Source organism: Caretta caretta, chromosome 1, assembly GCF_965140235.1.
Source record: "Caretta caretta isolate rCarCar2 chromosome 1, rCarCar1.hap1, whole genome shotgun sequence".
NCBI classification, from domain to species: Eukaryota; Metazoa; Chordata; order Testudines; family Cheloniidae; genus Caretta; species Caretta caretta.
In genome coordinates, this window is record NC_134206.1 from 339,958,406 (window position 1) to 339,980,303 (window position 21,898).

Consider the following 21,898-nt stretch of genomic DNA (forward strand, 5'->3'; position numbering starts at 1 on the left):
ACTTTTAAACATCTTTCCTTTAGGTTCCTAAGTAACTTAGGCTTGGTCTACACTACAGAGATAGGTCAGCGTAAGGCAGCTTATGTTGACCTAACTATGTTAGTGTCTACACTACAGCCTGGCTCCCACCGGTGTCAGTGCCCTACTACATCAACATAATAATTCCACCTCCACGAGAGGCGTAGGGCTTATGTCAGTGTAGTTAGGGCGACGCAGTGTCTGTGTAGACACTGCGTTCCTTACATCAGCTGTTGGCTGTCTTGTCTATTTCCTGGCTCAGCTGACAAGAAAGTTGGCTCCTGGCTCCCCAGCCAGGCTGGTGCCAGGTCTCTGCTCCAAGCCGGGCTGCCATCCAGGCTCCCAGCTTGGGTTGCCACCTGGGCTCCTGGATGCACGCCCCCCCATGAGAGTACTGGATGCACTGAGGCTCCCAGATGGGAGCCCAGCTGCCCCTCTCGGCTCTCGGCTCCCTTCTTCCTGCCAGGAACTTGGCAGCTGACCAGCCTCTGGGTGTGGATCTTCCTGCCAGAGGTGAGAAGCCCTGGGTGGCTGCTCCAGCTCCCAGCTGGGAATGGGGAGGTGAGAAGCTCGGGGGTCAGCAAGGCTCCAGGTGGGGAGCCGTGCAGAGCTGAGAGCCCTGGCTCTCAGCCCCCCACACTGCCCCTCTTCAGTCAGTGGAAATGCTCCTGGTGAGGACATGCACCACCGACAAAAGGAGGGTAGTGTGCACATCTCCCCCGCAGTAATTACTGTGGTGGCTGTACATCAATGTAACATAGGTCGATTTAAGATTGTCGTGTAGACATGCCCGTAGGTACTTTTGAAAATTTTACTCCCTGTCTAAACTAGGAGAAAAAGGTGTTTTTTAAAATCATGTTCGCTAACTCCGCTTGAAACACGACTTAGCCACTAGCATTGAAGACCTCTAAACTGTCCTCGCCGGGTGGGAGGAATGTCAGTGGGACTATTTATGTGTTGAAAATGAAGCATGTGCCTGGGCACTTGGCTGGATCGAGGACAGACTGCTCAGCAGGCTGCAGGATTGAGCCCTAAATTCACTCCCCGACAACAAGGCAGTAGCTTGCCTGGGACAGAAGAATGTAATTGTCATATGGACAGACTGAAATGTGAGAAGCCTTCTTAAATAAGTAAAAATGTAAAATTATCTCTTGGGAAAACACCCTAATTGAGTTTAATCGGGTTAAATTATCCTAACAGTCACCTTTTTACCGCAGAACCAGTATCTCTGACAACCCTCCTGAAAGAATAAGACCTTCTCTGAACCATTCATATTGATTTAATCTGTAGCGCTGGGACTTAAAAGCCTAGTTAATGTGCTAATGTACTACTGGTTTTAGGCATTAGACCCTCACAGACCATTTCCGAGGCATTCTAACTTGATAAGTAATCATTTACTTTTTAGAAAGAAAACAGTGATATGTATCAAGACGTTTAACTCTACTTACACATTTTGTTTGCTTAGCAAGTGACTGAACCAGGTAGACAGCAGTTCAGTGTATCACTTACCACCCTCTTTTGGAACAAAACTGAGCCTATGGGCTCGTCTACACTGGCACTTTACAGCGCTGCAATTTTCTCGCTCAGGGGGTGTGAAAAAACACCCCCCTGAGCACTGAAAGTCTCAGCGCTGTGACGTGGCAGTGTAGACAGTGCACCGGCGCTGGGAGCGACACCCCTTGTGGAGGTGGTTTTTTGACAGCGCTGGGAGAGCTCTCTCCCAGCTCTGGTGCTGCGACTACACAGCCCCGTTTAAAGCACTGCCGCAGCAACGCTTTGACGTTGCTCGTGAAGCTTTGCCCTAAGTCTACCCTTAAAACGCTACAGCGGCACAGCTGCAGCGGAGAGGTTGCACTGTGGTAGTGGTTGAGTGTAGACATTCACTACAGCGCTGGGAGGGGTTCTCCTGTCACTGTAGTTAATCCACTTCCCCAGGTCAATGGAAGAATTCTTTCATTGACCTAGCGCTGTCTACATTGGGGGTTAGGTCTGCTGAGCTATGTCTCTCGGGGAAAGGGGGTTCACACCCCTGAGAGATGTAGCTATGCCAATGGAAGTAGAACAGCCCTATATGAAGCTTCACTTTTGTCCCAGCCACTAGAGGGCTTGATCCTGTAAAGTGCAGAGTCCTTCTCCCATCAGCTTGGCTAGAACTTGAGTGCATTCAACACTTTCTAGACTGGAAGCTGTTTGGGGAAGGAACTATCATTTACTAGTTAAAGGTCAGCTAAAGACTTCCAGGGGGCGGGCGCGGGAGGACGACCCTCGACCTGCTAACTTGTGTTAAAACAACAAACTGCCTTGTCATCATTTACCTCGAGCTAAGAGCCCACCTTTGTTTCGCTAGTGAAGACAAGGCCACGGTGTTTATACAGTGCCTCACACAATGGGGTCCCTATTGGGTTGGCCTCTGGGCGCTACCGCAATATAAATGCTAAATAATAATAATAATAGTGGATATTAATAACCTCACAGACCTGCCTTTTGCCCGGAGGTATTGAGCCACATGTTCCCAAGGGGTTTAAAAATGAAGCGGCTGAACTAACAAAAGTGGGCGATTTCTCCTTAAAACCAGCTACGATAACGAAGCACTGGGCATTGTACCTATCTTAAAAAAGGCACGAGGGATGCTCTTGGGAGTTACCAGCCACTGAGGCTTTACTGCAGCACCAGATGACCTAGCTGAAACAATAGCGGAAAAAGACTGTCATTCAACACCTAGATTATCATGAAACGATAGGGACTACACCGGCAGGGCTTCGGTGGAGGAACACCTCGCCTCTCCAGTCTACTAAAATCTTTACTAGTCATGGTACTCAGGCACCATGGCAGTGCGTGCAGCATAAGAAGCTAATTGGAACAGTACTGTCATGTATCAGAAACGGACAGAAAGACGGGAAGCAAAGAGTCTGAATAAATGATCCATTTTCAGCATGTTAAAAGGCTAACAGTTTTACAGCTCAGTGCATCAGGTGTAGCAGAACTGACCCCTAAAACTGTTAATCTTTTGTCACTGACTTAAGTATTGTAGCTTCCGATGTACACTGGTGTAAGATAGATCAGAACCAGGCCTTAAAGATCTAAATCTGGCTATATAATAACAATACCCCCTGTCTCTTGTATAGCTCCTTTCATCAATTGATCTCAAAGCACTTTACAAAGGTCACCACCATTATTCCCATTTTACAGACAGGAAAACAGAGGCATAGGAAATTGAACCAATTTGCCCCAGGTCACCCAGCAGGCCAACCAGGACTAGAACCCAGGTCATCTGAATCCCAGTCCAACAGCTATCCACTAGGTCACACCATCACCCTTAAACCTTTGCATAATAATTCATTTTGTGTTCCAGGGAGGAAGGAAAGTTACATTTATGCAGGGCCATTAGGCTACTGCTGAAAATTCTGGTGATACTACAACCCAGGAAAGCTGTTTGATGTAGATAAATTGCAGAGAAAATATGCAGAAGACGTGCAATCAGGTATCGCACCAGCAATGGCCTCGTGGCAGGCATAATTATGGTGACTGACAGCACAATTTCAATGTGCTTGGGGAGTGTTGTCTGGGCAACCGATGACGAAAAAGAGACAATATTGAAGAGGAGCTAGCTTCTACAGAAGAGGAAAAAAACAGAACAAAACTCTAAATATGATGCAAATGCAAAGCTGTCTGTTCTTTAGGAATACTGCAAGTGTGCTGTGTTGGCTCACACCCCTGAGTCAGTATCAACATAACCAGTGTCTTGAAGCAGTGGGGTCTACAGCATGAATGTATTCTGATTTTGAAATGTAGAGAAGAAAAGAAAATGGGGGAAAATGAACATTTAAAAGGGTAATGGCTGCTGTGAAGCAAAAACAAAATTAGAGAGGCAGACATGAAAATACAACTACTAGAAAAGAATTATTCCCATAAGCTTATAAAGATAGATACACGCTATGTTATCATCCAATGACTCCACACAAAATTGTGGAGCTGGGAGTACCTGTGAATTTTAATAAATAATATCAACAACTTTGATAACTATAGCACTTCCCATTATTTCCAAGAGTTTTGCAACATTAATGAATGAATCTTTATGCCCTCCCCCACCGTGCTGGGTAGGTTTTATCCCCATTTTACAGATGGAACAACAAAGCAGTTTATGTGACTTTCCCAAAGACACACAGGATGTCTGTGGGAAAGTCAGGAATAGAATCCAAATCTCTGGACTCTCCGTCCTGAGCTTTAACCGTACAGCTTTAATCCAAATGTAATGGAGGACATGGAAGTCATTCCAGTATCTGAGAGTTCAGAGAACCTGGGGAGCCCATTTGTCTTAGCTGAAGTAATGATGTGAGCATGTAACTTTGTATGTGCCAAAGCCTTTACTTGAAATCTGCGGTGCAAAGACTTGTGCACATAAAGCAGAGGGATCTGATCGTATTTCAGGATAAGAGGTTATTTAACGAGTAGGATTCAGATGCCAATGTGCATGATTACAGTGAAAACTTGACAAAAAATGAACAGAGGTAGTGAGGCAAATAGTTCAATACAGAAAGAAAGATTGTGAATGGACCTCAAAGACACAAGACCTCTACCATCAGGAATCCAGCATCACCACCCTCCTAATAGAGGTCAGACAATCAAGCCATCACTTCAGTGATGAGCTGCCTTAATCTACCAGGGAGACCTAACACTGTGTTTAGAGTCTTGTCATCAGCAAGATAATGATGAGTATGGAGTCACCTTTCTAAGGGTGGCGGGTCAGTATCCAGACAGTGAGTGATCAGAACTCCCTAAGTATGAGTTAAAGTGGCAGAACTTTTACTCACGTGATAGGAAGAACTTTATTTCCAGAATGTGTAAATGGCAACATGAAGAGGCAGCATGAGATTATTCTCTGCCAGATTGGAGTCAGACTCTCTCATGTTCAGCCACTCTTCAACAAACAGAATCTTAAAATTTATGTTTCTTACAAACTTATTGTTTTTGGCCAGTGGCCCATGGAGAACCTGCTGAAACATTTTAATTAAGAAAGCTGAGCAGCCTACATGAAGAATTATCGAATATACTGTTTTAGCTCTTGCTCAATTCCTCTATCGAGCTTCAAAAACAAGGTCCCTGATTCAGCTTGATTAAATAAAGTAGAGTCCAGAATGTAACCTAATGCAGGCTGTCTTATGTTTCACAAAGTAATAAGAGATATAAGGCCATGATTGCTGCAGAGTGATCAAGACAAAAGAAAAACTGTTTCTCTTTCCAAGGTTACCAAGATAAAATCAAGTGTATATTGTGCAATATAGAGATAATGTGATTCCATGGATGAACCTGTCTCTCTGTGTCATGGGCTCTGCTGTGTTACATTCAAGATTTTATACCATGCTTATCACTATGGGATCTGAGTGGTTTCTATTTCCTCCTAAATGTATGTAAATTCAGGTGACTTGGCACTCACTAAGCAAAAATGGTAGTGCCAAAGTCATTAAACTCCCCATGTGGGTTTCACAACAGTTAGAAACAACGCACACAGGAGAATGCTGGAAACACAGCTGGGCCATTCTTTCCCCATTATTGCAACTTGCAGATTGAAAGGGAACAGCAATCTTGCTGTGCTGGAAATCAGCTCTTTAACTGAGTGATCACTAAAGAGTACAGTATTTTTAGAGACTGAGCTCCAAATCTTCAATTGTATCAGAGCAGGTAGAGTCCTGTGATCATGCAGAACCCCACCGATTTTAACAGAACTTTGCATGGAGCACAAGATCACACCCATGGGGGCTTGGCTGCAGGATCAGGGCTTTGGTATATATTCATTTTAATGCTGTAGGATGCCAGAGTAGAACGGGAAGGAGGAGATGTCCCTTACTACCCTGCCCACATAAGAGTCACAGCCAAATTAATACTTGGCATAAGCAGGTGCAACGCAAACAAAGTGAACAGAATTGTACCCAGTTACACTACATCATGAATTCGAACCCCATTCTTTCATACAGGATAGGACTGCATAGGAGTGGTGGGAGGAGGAAAAAGTATGCCTAGGTGGATTTTATTGCACAACAGTTGAATAAAATAAAAAATATCCTGTCCCTTTAAAAACACAAATACAACAAGCCTTCCCTCAGTCAGGGTCCAAAGCAAAGGTACTGTCAGGTGGCTAGGCCTAGTGGTTAGCCAAGGGCAGGGGGCCGTCTCCCTGCGCAAGTCAAGGTTCAGAACTAGAAGGTCAGGGGACGAGACCAGGAACTTAGAGTCAGATTGCAGGAATCAGGCCGAGTGAGGAAACTGGGAGGTCAGGACCAGGAGACAAGAGCAGGTAGTGCTGGGGGAGTAGTTCAAAGCAGGGTGGAACAGAGATGTAGGAACAACTTCCTGTTCCTCCTTCTGGCCAAGTAGTGGGAGTGGGCCAGTCAGGAACGGGCCAGTCGGGAGCACTGGTGTTCCTCATGGGAGGCTCATGTGGAGGCATGAACATTTTCTGCCAGCTCCCAGGCATGCTACTCAGTGGGGGTGATGGTGATATTTGGGTCCTGTGGGGAAAGGGTTCTGGCTGCCAACCCCACAGCTGCCCCCAGCTGTGGCCCCAGCCTCAGCCCCCTTAGCTCTGTTCAGGTCCCCCCCGCCTAGAGACACGGCCCTGCTCCTTGCCACAGCTCCGAGTTGGGGGGGGCATGGATAGGGTCAAGGGGGCTGGCTTTCAGCACCCCCACCATTAAAAGTGCTCCAGTGCCACTGCCCTTGGGGATGACTGTGTGGTCTGTACAAACCGTCGGGGCTCCGATGTAGGCAGCTGGGCCTAGTTTTACCATAAGGTGGATGGGTTGGGTCCCTGCACCAGCTGGAGTTCAGAACCAGAAGATCAGAAACTAAGAGTCAGATACCAAGAGTCAGGCCGAGTCAAGAAACCAGGAGGTCAGGGTCAGGTAGGAAAATCCAGTCTCATTTGACCATACACACAAAACTGTATGTCAGCACAGATGCAAAGAACACCTACTTCTGGCTACTGAAAACCTTAAAGTTCAGATCCTTCCTAGGTAGAAACACTAGGCCAAAGGTATCCCTGGCATTATTTCAATGTAATTATTTAAAAGGAATTACACTAAAGATGAATTTTACACTGTAACCTCTTATAGTATCACAGTATTGGAACAGCTACTGCCATTTTGAATGCTCCTCTGAAATATAATGTTTGCATTTTAAATAAAGTCTCTTTAAAAGGTTTCAGAGTGGTAGCCGTGTTAGTCTGTATCAGCAAAAAGAACGAGGGGTACTTGTGGCACCTCAGAGACTAACAAATTTATTTGAGCATAAGCTTTTGTGGGCTAAAACCCACTTCATCAGATGCATGCAGTGGAAAATACAGTAGGAAGATATATATATATACACACACAGAGGACTGGACTACACATAGGGTTTTCCCATCTCTATGAAATTTCTATGAGTCGATATAACTCAGTGTGGTTAGACAAGAGGTTTATTTGAGACTTAAAAATAAATGCAGCTCATCCCTTTTACTTATTAATACGTCTCTTGGAAGGAATTTGTGAAATGTGATCCTTTATCATTAAAAACAAAATGATACCTATGTTAAAGTGTCTCAGTTTCATATGTGATTTAAAAAAGAAATGGATTAGAAGAATATCATTCAAATGCTTTCAGTTCAAGAGCAGGCCCTGTGTTCAAAACAGCTCCCCCTTTGAAGGAATACAATTACGGAGCTTAATCCCACAACCCAAGTTGACCACAAAAATAAATACATGGCAGGATCAGGACACAATAGATGAAAAGGACCAAAGAAAGAGAAGCATTAATTTCAGAAAACTCTAGCTAATGTCTGCAAAATCTTTCACCTACTATACACAGTCAGAGCATTCTCTTATATTACCACCATTCTCACTTACGCTTGGAATAACTGATGATAATTATGACCCAACCACTTACCAACATATCCTGGGGTTCCACATGCTGTGGACATGACGTCTCCTTTATCCTCCATCTTTGACAATCCGAAGTCACTGATCATGATTTTGGATTCTTCATCCTGGCTGTAGTACAGCAGGTTCTCAGGCTAGGAAGAAGTTTGAGACAAACAGTTATGAATATATGAGTCCAGTAAAGAACAAGGTGACACTTTACATTTATTATATTCAATTTTTGAAGCGAGGGGAGGGGATTCCCCAGAACCCTCAACCAATGCCCCTAATAAACATTCTTCAAAGGCAGTACCAGCCAACTTATTCTTGTGATTGAGAAGGATTCTGTGGGAAATGAATCAATGCCACTGTTAAGGCAACTAGCCAGAGGCCCTCCTCTTCAGATGTTGCATGTACCATCTCTGAAGCCATTCCTTTACTTTGACACCCCAAGCAGGAACCATGGCTCCTTTCTTTCTCCTGACCAGAGATATAAGGGGATCTACAAACAAGGATAGTCTCTTTACTCTATGCTGATAAAACAGAAGGGTTGGCTTATGTGCAAGTATAAATGATAAGTACTATGTAGAACATTCAAAACATTTTACATAGATGCAGTACGGGGTTAAATTGTAGTTTAAAAAATCCCATTAGTGTTAGAGAATTTTTATATATATCCTGTAGGAAATAAACAATGATAAAAGAGTAAATGCCACTGAAGTTAACAGAGTTACACCAACATTGATTTGGCCCCAGTTAATCAGAAAAAATATTGCACTGCTGAGAATAATGAACTAGGGGCCTAGTAGAAACCAGGAGTCTCTTCACTGAACTCCACGGAGTTTTGCTGATGTTAAGCTGGTTCGAGATCAGAATCATGCCCCGGACACCAATGTGCTACATTATTGGTAATCCAAAATGTTCAATACATCTGCTTTTAATAATTCGTTATGTTATTAACAAACAATACAGGTCTTACTAAATACAATACACTTCTGGGAAGTGTAATTTGAAGTTTTACCTCCTAGGGTAATTCCATTGCTAAGGGATTCAGTCTGTAAGGTACTTAGGGTCCTCTGTGAGGTGCTGAGCTGCACCCCCGTCTCTCCCCAGCTCCCATTGAAGCTGGGGAAGGTGTGAACACTCCGCACCATGTAGGGCCAGGCCTTAAACTTGTTACATTTTTACAGCACGAGATGACCAGCTTTGCGGCATAGTATTGGAACAGTTTCTGCCAAGAAATTGGAACAAATTCCTACTACAATTTAACACATTTCTTCTATAAACCCAATATGCACTCCAGATGTGGATTTCCAGGAAATAATATATGAGACAGATGGGGCAATTCAACATCATTACATTTGTTGGGCCAAACCCAGCCTTGGTGTATAAGGGGGCAACTCCACTGACGTCAATAGCAATGGGCTAGGGCTGAATTTGACACCTTATCTTATAGCAGAACTCAGGAAGTCAGACACATTTTTATGTTTCACTCAGATGGTTATGAACTCTTAAAGTATTTCAACAACACTCACACTGAGCAAGAACCCAAGGATACCAGAGAAGAGACTTAATTAAATGTTTAGGACCTGATCCTTAGTACTTGCTTTTCAGCGCTCAGTGTGGCATGGTGACAAGGCGGAGAGGGAGATTATTGCAAAGGGGGCCTTAGGGCCCTGAGGTTGTTTTAAGTTGTATGGACTGCCAATAGCCCATAGGGCAGTCAGAATCACTGGGGCATAAGGATACTCTGGCCATGTTCCTTTTTCCCTGGATATTTCCCTTGAACTGGGAAGAGGAGTAGTGAAGGAGCCGTTACACCATCTCTCTACCATCCAGATATTCCCCTTACATACAGAGTATCGTCATGGGGTACTTAAGCCAGCTTTCTGGCTGCTGTGCACCACCAGAGTAGCACCAAGCAGGGTTGCTGGGCCTTAATTTGTGGGACTGAAACATAGTAGACAATGATGTTATCCACTTGTCCTCACATGCGCATGAACACACAAGTGGAAGCAAACGTATGACTTTGCCCAGTGTCTTCTAAAGGGGCTGAGATCAAAAAGGAAACAGGGCTTCTGAAAAACAAAACAAAATTGGCTGTGCTGTGTGTACTGCTTTTCTAAATGCTCTCATGGTGCCTCGTGAGTCCCTCGCCTTCAACGTCCTGCATAGCTCTATCTCTGCCTTACCCGTGGACCTTCCTCTGACATTACACAGGGATGTTAAGGGTACAGCCCATAGGCTGGACCCATTCCATGGTACAGTTTCATCTGGACCACAGACTTCCCATGACTCTGTGGGCTTGTCTATATGATCCCGGAGACCACGCTATGAAGGTGTGATTCATAGAGTGCATCAGTGTGTCACCACTCTAACTCCCCGTGTGTACCCTGCTAGTGTGCATTGGTGCAGTCCTGTTTCAAACAGGACGAGATCAATGCACACTAAGTGCATCAATGCATATAGTGTGTGCCAGCAGGTTCCACACGGGGGAATTAGAGCACAACGCACCGGTGCACTCTGCAAATCACACTCCTGTAGTCCAGACTCTCGCGCAGCACACAGCAGTACCTTGCACACAGGTGTAGAACCGCTCGGTCTCATTTAAGAGGCACTGGGGAAGCATAAATCTGGTGGAAGCTGATACGTGTCTGGGCAAGGGGAAATGGCACTGACGAGCGCTTACCCGTTGGCTGGAGATTAGATACCTCACCTCACAAATCAAAGAAAAGGAAACTTCAAATAAGTTAAAAGTTGAATGCCTCCTGCAGCTGGTGGACTCCCTTTTAAATAAAAAATTAAAAAAGAAAAGAAAAAGGAGCAGGAGTATATCCTTCTACTCTTCCCTTCCTTCATTTCTTTATTCAGCTTGTAACACATGGCCATCGCGTCTTTATCCATAAAGAGAAAAGCAGATCACGAATGTCCTGCCTTTCAGGAGAAATGGAGAATTTCATATTTCTTTGTGGACATGGCTGGACAGCACACGTGCTTGGTATGTAAGCAACAGGTAGCTGTGATAAAAGAATACAACATTCAAAGACACCGTGAAGCAAACCAGGATGAGAAGTATGATAAGTAAACAAGAAAATTATGTGAAGATAAATACTCCAAATTAGCACAGTTGTTGAAAAAGCAGCCATTAGTGTTTACTAACGCTTGTCATGTAAGTGATTCTGCTGTTAAGGCAAGCTATGTGATTGCCCATGAAATAGCTGTCTCATCAATACCATTTTCTGAGGGAGAATTTTTGAGGAACTTCATGCTGCAAGCTTCAGAAGTAGTGTGTCCAGATAAGTGGGAAGCTTTTGCAAATATCAGCCTCTCAGAAAACAAAATTGCTGAGAGAATCAATGAGTTAGCTGAGAATCTGAACAGTCAACTGCAGGACAAAGCAAAGTACTTTGCTGCTTTTTCAACTGCAACTGATGAAAGCACAGATGTAAATGACGCATCTCAGCTAGCAGCGTTCATTCACGGAGAACGTGTATATAGCAAAGGAGCTTGTAGAACTGTAGACACAACAACAGCAAATTATCTCTTTATCAACTCAGTGAAAGCTCTCAACAAATTGGATGTGGACTGGACAAGAGCTCTGAGTCTGGCCACAAACAGAGCATCCTCAGGGGTAGGTAAGAAAGCTGGAGTTGCAACAAAATTGAAGACCTAATTGCAAATGATCAACCACAACCAACAGTTTAGCAGTTTTCTTTGTATTTTACATCAAGAAGCTTTCTGTAGTAAAATTTTGGAAATGAATCACGTGATGGATGTGGCTATTAAAATGTAAATTTTATTCGAGCTAGAGGTCTCTAATCAGTTCAGCCTGTGTTGGAAGAATGTGACATTCATCGTGGACTACCATATCAAACTTTAGTTCAGTGGCTAAATTGGGGAATTCTGTTGAAGCTTAAGAACATAAGAACGGCCATAGTGGGTCAGACCAAAGGTCCATCTAGCCCAATATCCTGTCTTGCGACAGTGGCCAATGCCAGGTGCCCCAGAGGGAATGAACAGAACAGTGATGACATACCCTGTCGTCCAGTCCCAGCTTCTGGCAAACAGAGGCTAGGGACACCATCCCTGCCCATCCTGGCTAACAGCCATTAACAGACCTATCCTCCATGAACTTATCTAGTTCTTTTTTGAAACCTGTTTTAGTCTTGGCCTTCACAACATCTTCTGTCAAAGAGTTCCACAAGTTGACTGTGCGTTGTATGAAGAAATACTTCCTTTTGTTTGTTTTAAACCTGCTGCCTATTAATTTCATTTGGTGACCGCTAGTTCTTGTGTTATGAGAAGGAGTAAACAACACTTCCTTATTTATTTTCTCCACACCAGTCATGATTTTATAGACCTCTAGCATATCCCCTCTCAGTCATCTCTTTTCCAAGCTGAAAAGTCCCAGTCTTATTAATCTCTCCTCATATGGAAGTTGTTCTACGTCCCTAGCCATTTTTGTTACCCTTTTTTGAATCGTGTTGAGAGATCCACCTTTTCATGGATCACAAAGGGAAAGATGTCACTGAATTACAGGACAATGAATGGCTTCAAGACCTTGCTTTCATAGTGGATATTACAGAGCGTTTGAACTTGCTCAACACAAGAACGCAGGAGAGCAACCGAGTAGTGACAGAATACTATGACAACATTCACAACTTTGAAACTGAGCTTCAGCTGTGGGAGAAGGAACTTTCCCAGAGTAACTTGGCACACTTACCTTCCCTTGAAATCACTATGTGACACTGTTAGGACTCAGTGTGATGACACCATGGGCAAAATTGCTGAATTGAGAAAGGAATTTCAAGAATGATTCTCTGACTTCAGGAACCAAGAAGAAGAGTTTGCAATTTTCAGCACAACCTTTTCTGTTAATGTGCTTGATGTACTAGAGGAGCTCCAACTGGAACTTAATGAAGTGTAGTGTGATACTGCTGAAGGGCAAATTTTCCAATATTGGTGTTTCCAAGTTTACCAATATCTGGATCAAATTATTCCAAACTGAAGTCCTTTGCATCAAGAATTCTTTCCATGTTTGGGAGCATATATGTGTGTGAACAAGTATTCCCCATCATAAATATCAACAAATCTAAGCTACTTTCTGAGCTAAGCGACACACACCTGAACCTGATACTCAAGATAGCCTCAGCCCGATCATTTGCTTCAAATGTTGATGCACTAGTTCAAGCTAATAGGTGCCAGGTATCGTGGGAGCAACAGTAGCAATCACTAACATCTAAAATAAATGTAATTAGCAACATGGTTTCTCTTTATCTATTTCTATTTTAATAACTTTTGCTGAATGTGGCACATGCCAAGTGGCAGAGTATTGGATCAGGCCCGTCATATGAAATGCATTTGACACCCCTGCATCACATACGCTGGTTTTACATTGGTGTCTGGCTGTATGGGAATTACCCCTGATTTACCACGGTACAAGGTAGATCAAAACCAGGCTTGTTTCTCTAGCCCCACACCTGGGTCCCAAATTGTGCCAGTTTGGCTCACCTTGCTGCTTCCTTTGTCTCCTATTACCATATATGACACCTTATGTATCCTCTTGCTACCCCATCTCCCCCACCCTCAGAGCATCCTCCCTAACCTTGCACAGTAGAATAGCTTAGACATTTTTGACAACGGCAAAAGTACAATGAAAAACAGAAATGAAATTTCATATATATTTTCATGAAGTTTTCCTAATTTTCCAACCACCCTTACAAGCAGCCCCATTCCCTTTTTTCACCCCACTCCACCCTCACTTCTTTCACTACCCCTTCCATCACAGAGCTCCCTCCTCACTTTCTTTCCTGACTAGAAGCTGATTGAAATTTTCTGAATTTCAAAATACTGCTGACATTTCAAAATTCAAAAAATAAACAGGAAATCCCACCTCTCCCCCCACAGTCCTGCCTTTTAACCAGGGGGGGGGGTTACAATAGTTTGAACTGCACACATTTTAATTTCTAAAATCTTCAATATTTAAAAAAAAAAACACCAAGAAAAAATTGAAAACATTTTCATGATTTTTTTTCCAAACAGTTTTACTCCTGATCGAGTTCCAATCTCAGGGCTTGTCTTCACTATGGGCTAAATCGGTGCTGCTGCAATTGATGCAGTAGTATTGATTTAGGGGGTCTGGTGAAGACGCAATAAGTTGATGGAAGAGCACTCTCCCATCGACATAATTACTCCACCTCAAGAAGAAGCGGAAGCTATGTTGGCAGAACAGCATCTCCTGACATCTCCTGTACATGTGTAGACACCACGGTAAGTCGATGTAAGTTAAGTCGACGTAATTTACATCGACTTACCCTCCAGTGTAGACAAGGCCTCATACCTGTCAGAAGCACACCAGTGTAAGGAAGTCAGTACAGTCTTATAGAATAGAGATCAAAATGGCTCTATATTTGAATGTATTAACTAGGGCAGTCGATTAATCACAGTTAACTCACACAATTAACTCAAAAAAATTAACCACGATTAATCACATTTTTAATCGCACTGTTAAACAATAGAATACCAAATGAAATTTATTAAATATTTTGGATGCTTTTCTACAGTTTCATATATATTGTATTCTGTGTTGTAATTGAAATCAAAGTGTATATTATTTTTTATTACAAATATTTGCACTGTAAAAATGATAAACAAAAGAAACAGTATTTTTTAATTCACCTCATACAAGTACTGTAGTGCAATCTCTTTCTCATGCAAGTGCAACTTACAAATGTAGAATTTTTTTTTGTTACATAACTGCACTCAAAAACAAAACAATGTAAAACTTCAGAGCCTAAAAGTCCACTCAGTCCTACTTCTTGTTCAGCCAATCGCTAAGACAAACAAGTTTGTTTACATTTACAGGAAATAATGCTGCACTCTTCTTATTTACAGAAAGTCACCAGGAAGTGAGAACAGGCATTTGCATGGCACTTTTGTAGCCGGCATTGCAAGGTATTTATGTGCCAGATATGCTAAACATTCGTATGCCTCTTCATGCTTTGGCCACCATTCCAAAGGACATGTTTCCATGCTGATGACGCTCATTAAAAAAATGCATTCATTAAATTTCTGATTGAACTCCTTGGGGGAGAATTGTATGTCCCCTGCTCTGCCATATATTTCATGTTATAGCAGTTTTGGATGATGAGTCAGCACATGTTGTTCATTTTAAGAACACTTTCACTGCAGATTTGACAAAAAGCAAAGAAGGTACCAATGTGAGATTTCTAAAGATAGCTACAGCACTTGACCCAAGATTTAAGAATCTGAAGTGCCCTCCAAAATCTGAGAGGCATGAGATGTGGAGCATGCTCTCAGAAGTCTTAAAAAAGCAACACTCTGATGCGGAAACTACAGAATCCAAACCACCAAAAAAGAAAGCTGCTTTGGATGGTTATCGTCATCAGCATGGATGTGTGGCCCCTAGAATGGTGGTTGAAAAATGAAGGGACATATGAATTTTTAGTGCATCTGGCACGCAAATATCTTGCGATGCCAGCTACAACAGTGCCATGAGAACACCTGTTCTCACTTTCAGATGACATTGTAAATAAGAAGCAGGCAGCATTATCTCCTGCAAAAGTAAACAAACGTGTTTGTCTGATTAATTTTTTTAATCGTGCGATTAATCACGATTAATTTTTTTAATCGCTTGACAGCCCTGGTATTAACTGATTAATTAAAAAGGGTGCTAACAAGATGAGTCTGTACCCATCAGAATCTCTCAGGACCTTTCATTTTTCTAACCACTGTCTCCACCCTTTGTTTATTGTCATTCTTTGCTGTGTTATTTAAATCAGAATCTCTTAGGGTAGAGATCTGCCTTTCCTATCTGTTAAGTGGTGCTCTAAGAATAATGATTATAATAGCAATAGTTAATTATTGATGTTGAAAAGTAAAAGTCCCAATCCCAGTCTTGATTGTGGGATCCTCTGGCCTCCATCAGCGTAAGCGTCAGGAACTTCCCCAGCCTAGGAGTCCACAGGACCTGCTTGCCCTCTTGCAGCCTTCTGCGGCAGCCACAACGGCGTGCACTGCCAACCCTCTGCTGGGCCCAGGTTCCCTGATGGAGTTGGGCTCATCTTTACATCCTGTAGCTGGGAATCACCAGCTGCTATCATTTAGATTCTGTCCAACTGGGTTGGATGATTCCCACCAACTTCCTGCTGGTCTCCTCTCCAGAACAGGGCTGGCTGTTCCCCAGTTCTCTGGCCCTTAAAGGGGCAGACTGGCCTGTCACAGGCATGTTAACAGGGTGGTGTGGAGAAGTATAATATCCTGGTACAAACTTGGGAATTACAGCAAAACTGTAAGGCCTGGTCTACACTAGGAAATTAGGTCAGTAGAACTACGTTGCTCCAGGGTGTGAAAAATCCACAGCCCTGACCAACACAGTTAAACTGACCTAACGCCCCTGTATACAGTGATAGGGCAACAGATGAATTCCCCCCCCAGCTACCGCCATCGGGGAGGTGGAGTACCTAGACCAATGAGAGAACTCCTCTCATTGGCGTAGGTGGAGTATTCACTGTGGCTGTTTATGTGTAGACAAGCTCTAAAACTTTACCAACATGTAACGGTCCAGAAGCAGAACCAATGAACAGATGAACAAAGCAATGAGAGGCACAGTACAGTCCTTACCATCTGCTCAACAAAGATTTGAAGCAGCAAGTTGCTTTTGTAAGACTGGAATAAAAAATGAAACCACCCATGGAAAACATGAAGCTTCAGTCATGACTCTCTTACCACCAGAGTGTGATGCTGCCTGGCTTCTCTTTGGGTTGGATTCCCCTTTTGTGACCTGGGAGGACAACGTAGGGGAATAGGCCAGAATATCAACAGCTGAGGGACAAGAGATGGTTATAAAGTCCCACCAAGTCATTGACAACAGATTGCTTGGCTGAGACCACTTTTCCTCAGTCTTCTGATAGCCAAGAAATCCACTGGCCTCTGTAAAAGAGTACAGGTCCTATACCCTAAGAGGAAAAGTGAATCCTATCTCAAAATGGAGAAGCATTTTCCATCTCTGACCTCCGCCTAACCAAGTATTTAGATAGCTCCCATCACCAGAGTCACTAGGTGCTTCAAATGTTAATTAAACTTATCCTCACAATAATCCTGGAAGACAAGGAATTCTTATCCCCATATTAAAGATGGGGAACTGAGGCTGGAAAGACTAAGCAATTGACCCAGGGAAACTAAGCTAGTGGCAGGAATTGAACTTAAATTGCAGTTTAGTTCAGGTCAGTGCTTTAACCACAAGACCATCCTTTCTCTCTTATAAGTCTGTATTTTGTTAAAAGCTACATTAGTTTGCTCTTTCACTTTTATCCTACACTAAGTGATAAATTTGTGACCCCAATGCTGAGTATATATATTCAGTTATTGTCTTTTATTAAAAAATATGCCTTCTGCTACTGTATTGTTCAGGGTACCCAAATCTTAAATGTACTGGTTTTCTCTAGCTATGCACACCATTAAATCTTTACAAAGAAATATCTGCTTATCATCTCAATGGCAGCATTCAAAATGGAAGGAGAAAAGCACGAAGAAATAATGCTATTATTTGAATAGAAGGGATGAGAGATTCTGCTCTAATAACACACGGGTACAGCGAGGAACAAAGACTAATCTCAAAATCATACAATTACACTGTGTTCTTCAGAAAAGAATCACTTGTGCAGAAAGCACTTACAAAAACATTGGCTCAAATGGAATGACCCTAAAGCGGGATTGATAGGGAATTGGTAAACATTTTCCAAACAATTAATCTTGTGACACTCTGTACATAAAAGCAGTACCCTGGAACCCCCATATTCATCCCTGTCATATAATTATGATATATTGCACACAAAGCTTGCCATGTAAGATATAATATGAAAGGTCATGATCTGCTGAAACCCATTGTCCTGTCCAAATCTGTATATCATTTGTGTGTATCAAGTTATGGGATTTTGCTGTATGGTTGTTACTGAAATATGTGGTAAGTTTGCTAGTGACATACAAAGGAGGCAAACCACTCCCAGGAGGGTGTTCAACAATCATTAATCAGCAGTGGAGTTGTAATCAAGGGATTTACAATTCAATGGCAGTTGCACAAGACCACACCAGGGGGAATTGCTTAATCCTGTAACTCAGCAAGGCCCACCAGAACATGTCTGGGCTAATATTTTCCAGTCACATGGATTGAGGGTATAAAATAAGGGCAGTGGCATCATGCCTGGGCCTTTCTCCTCCTCCACCTATGCTAGAAGCATCAAGAATGCTGGAAAGACAAAGACTTCAATTGAGGAGACTGGTCCCAGGCTTGAGAGAGAAGCTTGTATATTAAGAATTGTAACATCCAGTGTGGTGAGAAAACTGCTTGATCTAAATACTACCTAATGTAATAAGGTTTAAGATTTAGACTGTGCGCTTACCTTTTACTTTCTTTGGTAACTATCTCTGACCCTTTATGCCTACCACTTATAATCACTTAAAATCTATCTTTCTGTAGCTAATATGTTTTGTATTTTACCTAAAACAGTGTGTTTTACTTGAAGTGCTTGAGAAATCTCAGCTTAATTTACAAAGGCTTCCGTATGTCCTCTCCTGACAGAGGGGCAGATTGTCTAACAAACTTACACTGGTCAGGCTTCTGACCAGGACAAGATGGTACAGCTTTGGGATGCACAGCTGGAGAGCTGGGGGGAATGGGCTTGTGCCTTTCTCTGTGTGATTCATGAGTGGCTTAGGGACCATTCACGCAATCTAGCTGGGTGTGGGGCTCCACATGCTGTTATGCTGAGTGATAACAATGCCTGGAGGGGTTTTTTGCTTGTCACTAGCAAAGAATTGCGAGAGACAGCCCAGGCCGGAGAGTTAAGGGGGCACAGCGGTCCCATAATTCCAGGTTGTAACCCAGGGATTCCGTCACAAATCCCTCATCATAAGTAGTATGTAGTATTTAATGTAGCACTGTAAACTTGCAAGGCACTTTTCAGCAGTAAAAACACATGCGTCTGCCCAGAAGAGCTCACATTCTTAATGTAACGGATGTCATTTTCCCAGAGGATAGATTTGCTGTAATCCCACTCACCACTAATGTTGGTGAAGGTGGCAGGATAAGGCCCTTCATGAGACAAGATAAAGAATCACTACTCTAGATAAAACACAGGACAGCTGTTCAGATAGGCGACGGTATTGATTATACAAAGCCTCATTCAAAGGATGAATCTCTACTCAAATGGGTAGTCCCACAGTAGTCCTGAAGAGTGAGAGTTAGGCTTTGTGGTAATTGGGCCCACACTCATTAATACTATGTGGAGATACAAATAAGTAAGTGGCCTTACCTTGAGATCTCGATGCACAATGCCCATTCTGTGCAGGTAGTAGACAGCATCCAGGACCTGCCGTATCAGAGTGCTTGCATCCTTCTCGGTGTAAAACCCTTTCTCTACTATGCGGTCGAAAAGCTCGCCTCCAGACACGCTGAAAAACATCATGGAATATAGAAGTGTGAAGATGTGCTTATAACTCTCTAAAGGTATGTCTACACTGGGGCTGATTGCAGCTTGGGTAGACACACCCAAGCTAGCTTTAATCTAGATAGCTTGGGTCCTGGAGCAGTGAAGCTGCTAGTTACCCAAGACCCTGGGATGACTTGTATAGCTCATATGGAAGCCCATACAGCCCCAGTTCCACTGCTCCAGCACCCAAGCTAGCTAGACTAAAGCTAGGCTCTGTGTCAGCAATGTACATATACCCTAAATGATGGCCGATGAGAGTACAGAATCAGATTCAGTTCAAGCAAGTGACTGTCTAGTATTACGGGGATGCTCAGACAAAGTAGAAGAAGCCTCAAATATTAGGATTTTGGGGGGCTTCCCCTAGCACAGAAGCTTGTCAGTTTGCTTTCAACACTGAATCCACCTAATGGAAGAAAAAGTTTGATTGAAAACAATAAGATAATAATTATAAAACAAAAAACATCGTGACTCCCCTACCATAACAGAATGGCCCATCTAGTCCAGTATACTGTCTTGACAAGGGCTAAAGAAAAAGCACTGGGCCAGACTCATTAGGGCTAACTAGCACAGGGTAATTACACTTTCCTAGGCCAGCAAGATCCATGAGTAGATGAGGAAGGACAGGGAGCATTTCTGATACTGCCCAGCTGTAATGCACTTTGTGTGTGTAAGTTAAAGTCTGACATCGCCGTCTAGTGGCTGGCCCAGGAAAATTATAGGGGTCTTACTACTGTCAGCATCTTGACTCACGCTTTAGTGGTAAAGGCTTGTGTTTTTGGAGCTGGAGGGCAGAGTTCTATTCTCCTTCCCCTGTCTGTGTGAGATTTAAACAGTAATTGTGTCTGATACCTACAGCACATTCATTCATTGTACTGCTTTCGGATTCCTACTGGGGAGAAGAGATAGGCAGCCTCTTCCAGAGGCTTCACCATTTTACCCATTCCTACTTGTTCGTATATCACAACTTAGACACACGTTTATGTTACAAGACTGTTGGGCGAGCCTGGCCTCAGACTGACTCTGGCAGACCACATTTATTAACGAGAGAACAAAGATTATGAGATCAGTTCCCCACCAGGTAACCCAGACTGGGAAAGGGTTTCATAAATCAAAGAGAAAAATAAAATGGAACCATCCCAATATTATACTTATACTACATTACACTTCTCTTCTGCTCTGCTAGAAATAACATGCTCCTACACCCATCTTACATAAAGAATGGTCCACATTAAACTTTTTAATGGAACTTTCTGTGAAAAAAAGAGGAAGGTCTTTACTGAGCTATTGAAATCATAAAACTGTCAGCAAGAAACTTTAACTGCCCCACCAGGACAAATAAAAGATTTCTATTTTAGCAGGAAAACAAATTAAAAAAAATAAAATTAATGCGATGTGTTTTCTGCAAGCTGTACCACTTAACATATAATAAATAACAGACTGAAATGTTCTTTAAAAACAAACCTAATAAAGGGAAATAATAGAGTTATTAAATGCTCATGTGGTGGGAGCTTTACATTATACAAACACTAGGTAATTCAGCTGCAGGCACTCCAAGCAATAATCTGTTTGAATAAAGATATGAGGTCACTTCCTAAGGAAAGTTAGGAGCTGAAACAGAAGAGAATGCTGCTCCTGGAAATTAACATGTTCAACTTGGAAACTGAAATGAAATCTAGGAGAAAACAGCCATTTAAACTGAATAATCCACCAGTTAGTTACTAAGCAACTAAACTGAATGAGCCACTGAAATACTGAAACTAAAATGAAATTATCCAACAGAGGTGAAATTCACCCAGGGCCTGATCCAAAGCCCACTGAAATAAATGGAAAGGCTCCCACTGGCACCGATAAGCTACGAATAAGGCCCCGTGGGAGCCCCTTCTGCGTCACTTAAACTTTTTACTTCCACACAGACCAGGGCTGGAAGCCTGGATCCAGAGTGGTCATGCAGAGGCTCTCTGCACTCCCTATGCACCATAGAGGGGGGCTCTGTGCTGGCCACAGAAACAGGCTGATGCAGAAGGTGGCACTATACAGGCAGGTTGGCAGCAAGCCAGGTGAGGGGCTCCTGGATCCATTATGTAGTTCTCGAGGCTATAACATCTAGCCCAGGTGGCAAGGAGGTACCACAGCCTACGGCTGCTGCAGCTGCAGAGGAGGAGATGCGATGCAGCTCCACACCCTGGGTTGTGGCGACTTTTGTCCAGTCTCCATCCTGGGCATTTCATTTGCATAAAGTTTGAATGCTCATCCTATAGGAATCCTCCTACATAAAGATTATCTGGTTGCCACAATAGGAGCTACAGAATGAAAAGTGAATAGATACAATGGACAGGCAGGTGCTATTCAATACTGCACAGAATGCTGCCCCAAATCTTTGATTTTAGATCTACATTCAATATAAAATCCATCCAGACTCCATTCTCCTTGCCATGGAAGAGTCTCCTAAATGCTGTGCAAAGAATCTATTTCTCCATCCGC

The 21,898-nt window shown here is 43.0% G+C and overlaps 1 protein-coding gene across 3 annotated transcripts in view; it reads right to left on the minus strand.

The window, feature by feature from the left end:
* Positions 1–21,898, minus strand: part of CAMK1D (calcium/calmodulin dependent protein kinase ID) — a 366,122-nt gene that overhangs the window by 52,953 nt on the left and 291,271 nt on the right. For all 3 annotated transcript variants that reach the window (XM_048836583.2, XM_048836584.2, XM_075124546.1), the window contains exons 4-5: positions 19,241–19,379; positions 7,936–8,062 (exon numbers count right to left, since the gene is read on the minus strand). In XM_048836583.2, coding sequence (XP_048692540.1) covers positions 7,936–8,062; positions 19,241–19,379 — 266 coding nt within the window. The remainder of the gene's footprint in view (positions 1–7,935; positions 8,063–19,240; positions 19,380–21,898) is intronic.